Genomic DNA, 9,286 nt, shown 5'->3' with positions numbered 1-9,286 from the left:
GTGAAAAGAAAAGGTAAATGGATCAATAGAGAGAGAGCAAATGCTAGTGAATTAAGCAGCACGATGTATAGAGTGTCATTTAATCAAAAATCGATCTTTAAAGTGTAAGTCATATTAATTTTGGAGTGTCAATAGAACAATTTTTTCTCGAGGCACAACGAGAACAAGAAGGTTTTCATAGACATCATCCCAGGCTATGAGCAGCACACAAGTACAACACTCCCAAAACGAACGAATCGGCAAAGCTAGCTCCATGCAACAAGCATCACTGCTGCTGACCAAATTTTGTTTTTTTATTAATTTCCCCGCTCCCCTCGTCATAAAAAAAAGCATATTAATTTAAGACAGAACTACAAACTAATTAATCATCAGCGGGTCGATCGAGAATCAATCAAGGGATTACAACGGCGGCTGCAATTTCGCAGTTAGCTAGCTATAGCTCCATGCAAATTAAGCAGCGTACGTGCGTACGTACGTACATATCCAATGTTGTCAGTTCGTCATGCATGCATGCATGCACACACACATGTGTCCCTCTCTCCAATTAACCTCCGTCTCCTATCTAACAATTTACACGTTTCGACGAAACGGCTCCATCACGATCGATCGATATGGATTTATTGTATTGGTCGTCGTGCATGCATCCGTGAACGTTAAAGTTGCTGATCTCTCGAGGAAATGAAAGTGTGTATCTGCATCGTCCTTAATTAATTTGGGGTGGCTAGCTACTCAAGGAAAGGTGTGCCTTTTTAATTATCGCTGCGTCGTCAATCAAGGCCTGCTGCAGCAGGTGCACTTCTCCTGCTCATGCTTCAGAGCCTACATGCACACAGAAACAAAAGGTTAATATATGCTAATTACATACTTTCTGAATGTAGAGCGATGGACACGATAATTTGGAGGGAGTCAGGGAGATGAGTGTAAAGTGATGTTTATGCTGATTGATTGACTTTTTTTGAAGGAAAAAGCCAAATGTTATATTTATAAAATAAAAAAATGATTTACAAATAAAACTTTATATGCGTATTCTTAGTGATTTAAAAGCAAATACCGGAAAATAAATTATGATAAAAACCTTAAAATTAACTCTAAATTGAATGTTGAAAATTCAGACTTTGGCTTATAAGCATAAGTATAATAAAAAAGATGAGGGGTGAAAAACTAAAGGTCCACAATAAAAATATTAATATCCCTCTAAAATATATATATTAGAGATTCATTATAAACATATATTCACTTTTATTCTATTCCACGTAGATTACATTCCGACCAGTGATATGGAAAATAGAATGCATGTGTTAGATAGAAAGGGTGACCAAACGATTATTCAGAATATGGATGATTAATAGAGATTATAAAGTTTGTATATATGTATACGTTGATATTAACTTTATAAGATTATATAAAATAGATGTATTTATATCATTATTAATTTGAGCATCCATGAAAAATATCATGATGCATATGTTGAAGGCTACAATTCCACCCCACCTAGTGGTGAGATTAGTTTATTTGTCATAGATAAAACATAAAAAACTTAATAAAATATTAAATGGCAGTAAACATAGTCACAAATCTAAGTATAATTAGTCGCTAATGATAGAAATTCCAAATAGAGCAAAATCATGTATTGAGTCTAGATTGGCTAGCCATTGTGGGGATGGACTTTCCTAATTACAAGGATTATGCGGACGATTGAAAAGAAAATCGGATAATTGAACTTTAACGTTTATAAACACAAAATGATGATAGGAAATTCAGATAATTAATTGTTAAATATAAAAAACCTTTATAAACACTAAATGATGATGATATCATCTATACATGATGTTATTCCTACCGTCACCGATTAAACAACCGAGTAGGCCGTTTACCATGAGGGATGAAGCTAATTTGGTGGGCCTGGGTACAATTTTAGGTGTAGAAAGAAATCATTTGGGCCCCAACAAAAGAAAAGTTCCCAATATACACTGTATATATTTGTAGCAAAAAAAATTAGGGCTAAAAATATACTTCTCGTGTCCCTATAATGGGTCTGTTTCTGCGGAAGACACACACGCATGCACTCACACAGTCACACCACACTCAAACAGAAACATCACATATGCTCAACAAGGAGACCAAGAGCGAAACCCTGATATCACTATGTTGTGGATTTAAAACCAAGTACATAGAGTAGTACACCTGCAATTACACACCACTAACGCCATGTCCCTATAATACAGTATGTTACATTATAGGTGCTTCAACTTCTAGCCATTCTAACGCCATGTATGCACAAATTAAATAACAGGACCAGAAGGTTCCTTCCCAATTTCTGACATTAATTTCTAATGGCATGCATACATAAATAACAAGAATAAGATGTTGTATCCCATCTTTGAAATGTATCAGAGCAATTTTACAGTCGGTACCTTCTCAAGGACTATAAAATTCCTCAACGTGTTATATACCAACCCATCACTTGATAGACAAAAGATGTGAGTCGGCAAACTGATTAGAACAAAAGGATGTGGTCGACACTCGACAATGTCAACTTTAGATCCTTACAGGCGGTATTGAAAATATATGCACCTTATAGCGTTGATCAAGACATCTACATACCTATGACACTAAATTCCCTATACCTCCCAACGACTCTAGAACAACTGAACATACACGAAATGTGATTTTTTTTTTTCAATATTAGAATCGGTAGTTTCGTAAGTCCCTCCGTGAAGAGGTACATCGCTTCCATGAGGTGGACGAATAATACCTTTAAGTATGGAACAAAATCTCAAATAATATGTACCTGTAGCTGGCTCTGCAGACCCTTGATATGCTCGACTGCAAGGTCCAACATGTCCGCGGTGCTTGTTTGCTGTGTAACAACATGAGCAAGAACTATCAGTTAGTTTTGCATTCATCATACGACACAATGTTGCCACTAATATGAAGAAATAGTTAATGATGCCCCTTTTAATCTGCTGAGAAAGCATGTCTGGTGCTGATGTAGAGTTTGTGTGTGTGGATGTTATGTACCAGAGATAAAATCCTAGCACTTGCAATCTAGCTTCAGAAACGTGGATGTGCTTTTCTCAAGGAATTTAGTGAGGTTCACGATTTTAGACCATTTGATGAGCATGTGTTAAGAGACACAGTTAGAGGTGATTTGTCATGTAGTTATAAAAACATGAATGAGCTAATAATGAGTAATGACATATGAAATGTGGACGCTTTTTAATACTTGGGAATATAATGTTCCCTTATTCCTCAAATATCATGCATGCCAATGGTTATGAAAATGCAAGGTTAATCGTAAATGGCTATATATACCTTGTCCATGTTGGGCACAAGCTCCTGCAGCTTCCGGAGCTTCTCGCTAATCCTCGTCCTCCGTTCCTGTGCGTACCATATGAAAATACATGGAAGGAATTACAACCAAAATTAAGTAATTAATTAACCACGACGTGTACGTACGTGCTTATCATGCGTCCTGATCAGATAGAGATCTGAAGAAGCTAGCTAGCTAGAGAGCAAAAGCAAAACGTGAATATATGTACGTGTTTGATCGATCATGGTGCCATTACCCTCTCCGCGATGCTCCTGGGGTGCGTCGCGCAGCCGCGCTTGGCCCGCACTTTGAACGGCACCTGGTCATGCTGCAGCTGCAGGTACCTGTCCATGCCCGCCATCTCCAGCGCCGACGTGCTCGCCATGCCGCCGAACTGCCGCATTCCAAGAAATCATTCATCAAGAACGTGGAGGAAACAGCAGCGAAACAAGCTTTTAATTAGCCATTGATTCGTGGGGGAGGAGTGAATCGTGTACCTGGGACTCGTACCCGCCGAGGGTGGAGATGATGTCCCTGGACTCCTCCCACGGCCCGACGATGGAGAACCCGCCGCTGCTGCTGCCGCCGGCCGAGAAGGTGCGGGGCACGGAGGCCTCGGCGCCGGCGGAGTGGCCGGCGCGGTCGACGGGGAAGCCGCCGTCCTCCGCGATGTGCGACAGGTGCCCCGGCCCGGCCGTGAAGCTCAGCTGGGACTTCATCTTCCTGCCGCCTCCGCTGCTGCTGCCGCTGCCGGAGTTGGCCATGGAAGGGTGGTGGTGGTGGTGGGCTTCGGCCCCGCTGCCTCCCCCGCCTTTTGAGCCTGGAAAGCCTGCTTAGTTTAATCCAAGTAGAAATTAAACAAACATCTCATTAATTAATTACGACAATTAAATTAACCGTGAGAGCTACTGTTACCGAAACGCCTAGTTGAAAACTGCCAAGTGCCAAGTAAACAATAGTTTGCGGTATTAGCATACCGTTAGAGCTGGCTCTAGGTACACGTGTTGATCTGAATAGAGGGAATAAGTTTAACCTAGATGTGATGGGATGTTCAAACTTGCTTCTCCAAGGTTGAATGGATTATTTGAATATTGTGTGTATTTGATTATGGTTCTGTTGATGATAGAGATTTTTTATAGCTATTTAATGGTATAAACGATGAAATTAACTGTTATAAAGTTAAAAATCTAGTTCTGAAAGTTAAAATGATAAACTTTTATATAGAAACTTTTTTTAAAAAAATTATAGCATTGAACAATTTAAAAGCATGCGTAAAAAAAGTGAGGAAAAGCATGAAAATAAGTTGTGTAGAAGAACACAAAATATCATGTAAGGGTTGGTTATATTTGACCCCTATATTCAATTGTTTTTTCTATGTATACTCCATAAGCTCATATGCATCGTGGTTTTATAAGTATTTTCATAATCAGATGCCGATTTTCTATTTGAATTCCACAAAAAATACAGTTAATCATCGCCAGCTGTACTATTAATTGAAAAAAATATATTACAAATTCCTAGGAAAGGTGGACCGAGTTGGCCGCAGAACTGAACACGATAGATACGGGATAAATGAGGAATATTCTCATAACTTGAATAATTTGATTATGTATATATCATCCAAGCACTACATCCAATTTACAATACAAGATATACTTCAAGTACTCTATCCATCCAAACAAATCTTCTAAACATGATTCGTAGCTAGAAGTTGGTCTTTAGTCTAGATTTGTACTACTATCCAGTTGTAAGGGTCGAAAAGAAACATAGGCATTATATAAAGAGAGAGAAGAAATAGCAACTGATATCATCTCACTAGTTACTCAAATATATCGTCGGCAAAAGAACACTTTTTGTTTAATTTAGCAAAAAAAATATTGGTCTTCTTTTGAACTTTATTTGGTCAGTTTTACTATGCGTCCCAAGATCCTGTTTAAAACTTCCATTTTTAACTAGGTCCTCGGTCCATTTATTTACTTTATAGTCAAATATTCAGACAAATTGCTATCCATCAACGGAACCAGCTTTTGGCTAATCAGACCATCACTGACAATACACTTAAAAACTCGATCAATTCTTCATCGTCCAGGCTTATAATGTCATTGGTTCACTACTCTATTCGTCCCCAAATTAAAGTACTTCAACTTTATCTTACCTCATACAAACCAATATATAGTAAAATCATATACGCTATAATGTTCTTTTATCTTTTTAAATCCTAACACATTTAACTCCTATTTTTTTAATTTCAATCTATTTGTCCTTTACTTTTAACCAACCCTTTTCCCGATACAAATTAGTGGCAGTTGCTATGAATGACTGAGAATTATTTAGTGACACACATGGCTATGCACCATATATTCAGGATTTTAACTGTTTTGCTACTCTTTTCTAAATGAGTTAACTCTCTCACAAGAAGCTCGTAAGAGAGAGTGACAAATTTATTACCGTTAATATGTAAAAATGATAAAAAGTTAAATTTCATGGTATTCAGCGTATCCCTATCCTACTACCACCAAGGGAACGATCTTATTCTCCTCGAATTAACTAGGGCGCAACAGAGTTAGGAGTAGTACAGATATGAAACAGATGCAGCGAAGGGCACGCTAGCACGTGCTCGCCGCGTGCTCACCGGAGGAGGAGGCCGCAGGCAAAGCGGGGAAGCAAAACGCCCAATCGAGTAGGCGAGCAATCATGCGTGCCCATCTCAACGCACGCGTAGGTTACTATCTTTAGCGCGCGAGGGCGTGACGTCAGCGTCGCGGCCATACATCAGCAGCCGCAGCAGCTGGGTGAGCCGAACCTGGACACACGCGGGGGACAGGGGTGGGGCCCCGCCCAGCCCAAGTTGCGGCGACACACACGTGGTCCCCGCCTTACATTAACGCAAGTTGGCGCCCTAATTAATCCTAAATTAATTCGATTAATATAATACCCTCGTCATTTGCTTGGCGAGCTAGCTAGGGTTTGAGGCACTAAGATCCACTGGTAATATAATTGTGCGCGCTGTCTTGGTACTAATTAATTCGCCATACATATAGTAATGCACGCAAGTGGTCTATCTAGAGCAGAATCTAGAGTCCAACAGGCTGCCCCCTTCAAAGAAATGCTGCTATGTGGGTTCCACGCGAAGACATTTGACACTTTAAAGCTGCGAGCGAAGTTTAATTACTAAATTTAGTACTAGTATATTCATTTACAGATTTCCATATTTCTGCTATTTCTATTCCTTAGACTCCCATTACATACACATCCACTCGGTCACAAATACTCGTCGATTAAGACATTACGTTTTTCGTTCAAATTCATAGCAGTAGATGATATATAATTTTGTGCTAATAGATTGCTATATTTCAGAACGAATGGAAAAGTATATAGATGGTGTGAAAGCTATAAGTTTTATACTTCATTTTTAACATACATAAATATCGATACTCAAAAGTTTTGTAAGTTTGCGGAATCCCTTTATAACACTTCAATTTTTTTTTGAGAAATGGTATCAGAAAGGTTTTGCTAGGGACTATTTTCTCTGTATGCTATTCTAAAACGATGAATAGCTGTGGAATTCATTTATGCATGATAGAAATTGCAGTGATGCATATCTTAGCATTGTGTATCATCAAATTAGGTGAAGAACTGAAGATAAGTAACCTTCGTTCATACGAAATGATAATACCTTCGTTTATATGTCCTTTTTGTGCAAATTTAGAAGTTGAAAGGCTTTACAGTCTTTATAAAAACTAGAATTAGCCAAAGCACAATTATCTCTTGCTCTCTCCACTATATTTCCAAATATTCTTTTTTCCATGTGTACTATTATAGTGAAGGATGGATTGTCATGCACAATGACTTTGCAACTGAAAAATAATGGATGAACTGAAGGGGGACACCATCCTAGGGGTGCAAGTGGCGAAAAAACTAAACCATTAAGCGCAAGTTGTACTAAAGAACGAGACAATCTAGAGACACTGGAATATAAAAGTCATAAAAGTGTACGTAAAAAGAATAAAAAACGGCGTATTCAAAATCCAAGACCCCACATTTCACTATCGAGCAATACCCTACTTGAGAAACCCGCCTCTATGTAGCCCATAGTTTTCCTTCGTCTCCCCGACACCCAGAGCAAACGTCTACTCAGTCCTTAGCAAGTTAGCAGCATATACATATGCCTTAATTTCACTCATAAACCCTATCAACGAAAATATTTGCATATAATTTCGTGGATAAAATTAAAATGTCATGGTGGATGCATGTTTAATTAAATTAAACCTAGTTGGAGATAATGTGCATTATCATCACGCGAAAAGGTAGTAACCACATATAGGAGCCTATGGGCGAGTAGAAAAACGCTAAGCGCGCGGAGGATCTCTCCATGATACTATTTATAGCAACTCACACGTAAGTAGCAAAAAGCCGCAGACTGATATATTGCTAGTCTCCTCTCCATCCATGACGGCTCCAGCAAAAAAAAAACCCGGTTTTCTATAACACAAAACCAGCCGGACCGGCGAAAAGCGCCCGCGGTCGGTCCGATCGAATCACGCGCGAGGCGCGCAAGTTGCAAAAAGGGAACGCGAGCGAGCGAGCTGCGTCGTCGTCGTCACGCACCCGAAGTCGCTGGTGGCTTGGCAGTGGAAAGTGGATCGATCATATCGATATGGGAGCTAGTTGCATATCGATCCAATTTAAACCGATCGATTGATCAAACTAGTTTTTTTTTTTTTGAACAGAACATTGGCCCGTACTAGATACGAAGAATCTGAAACAGTGGAGTCAACACTGAGAGCTAGGGAGCAATTGACAAGATCGATCGAGTTCTGTCAGTGGAAGAGCAGTTCATGTGATCGATCGAAGTAACGTTGCTTCGATCGTGTGGGTGTGCGGCGAAAGAGACGGGGGAAATCGAGTCATGAGTCATGACGATGCTGGCATTTGCACGGTCATTCTCTTGACAGAATTGAACTGGAGTAGAAATGATCCGTGACTCGAGTACTCGAGAACTAGCTATACGATTGGCTACGCTAATCACGTCGGAGGAGTAAGAAGCAAGCACGTATATACGCAACGCCAAATTAAACACGAATAGGAACAGCAGATCGAGAGGTTAATCGAACAATGGGCGAGCACGTAGCTGGCGGAATCGGTCGATCGGCCTTACCGTTGCTGGCCATGAGGTTGGAGAAGAACCCGGCCGGCGAGCTGCTGTGCCGGGCCAGCAAGTCCACGCTACCGTCCTGCAGATGATGCCCTCCGCCCCCGCCGCCGCCGCCGTGCGGGCCCAGCGAGATGTCTCCCCCGCCGAACCGCAGCCCCGCCGCCGCAGCCGCCTCCGCCTCCCCCTCCCCGCCCGCCCCCCGCTGCCCCGACGACGACGGCTCCACCCCTCCTCCTCCTCCTCCTCCCCCCGCCGGCAGAAACCTCCTCATCATGCGCCAACACTCCGGCCACGCGCGCCGCGCCGCGCCGGATCAAGCGAAGCTGCTACTCTACCCACAACCACGCGCGAGCGCCCGCCCGATCGAGGACGCGCGCGGCCTCTCGCCGATCTGTTGCTCCGCTCCTCCCGCAGGCAGGCAGGCGCGTGTGAAATTTCGGCGTGAAACAAAACGACGAGGCCTACTTGGGCGAGCGAGCGAGCGAGAGGAGGGTGGTGGGGCTGGGGGCGCAAGTGGGAGAGGAGGTGGTGGGATTTTAAAGGGAAGCGAGGGCCCGTGATTGGTTCTTGGGGCGTGTGGCGCCGTGGGGACCAGCGGCCGGGCGGGCAAGTGGATGTTTGTGGAGCGGCGGTTGCAGTGGAGGAGGGGAGCGAGGTCCAATTCACCTCCTCCGCTGTTACGTTTTATCAGCGCTGCTACATGTACGATGGTATTTAAATTCAAGGTTATTAAGCACCGTTACATTTCTCTTCTATCCTCCGCGTGTTATATTTGACCGTCTTAAAATCAAAAGAAAAGATTATATACGTATATTATG

The 9,286-nt window shown here is 41.8% G+C and overlaps 1 protein-coding gene across 1 annotated transcript; it reads right to left on the bottom strand.

Moving 5' to 3' along the window:
- Positions 1-278: 278 nt before the first annotated feature.
- LOC102702356 (transcription factor bHLH128) lies at positions 279-8,958 on the bottom strand. Its single transcript, XM_040521026.1, has 6 exons — positions 8,472-8,958; positions 3,811-4,142; positions 3,570-3,707; positions 3,316-3,381; positions 2,792-2,860; positions 279-819 (listed from the first exon to the last, which is right to left on the bottom strand). Exons 1-6 carry the CDS (start codon positions 8,740-8,742, stop codon positions 772-774), a joined length of 924 nt encoding a protein of 307 aa, XP_040376960.1. The 5' UTR covers positions 8,743-8,958; the 3' UTR covers positions 279-771.
- Between the last annotated feature and the right edge of the window lie 328 nt (positions 8,959-9,286).

Source organism: Oryza brachyantha, chromosome 2 (assembly GCF_000231095.2).
Source record: "Oryza brachyantha chromosome 2, ObraRS2, whole genome shotgun sequence".
NCBI lineage: Eukaryota > Viridiplantae > Streptophyta > Magnoliopsida > Poales > Poaceae > Oryza > Oryza brachyantha.
This window is presented reverse-complemented; position numbering and strand designations above follow the sequence as displayed.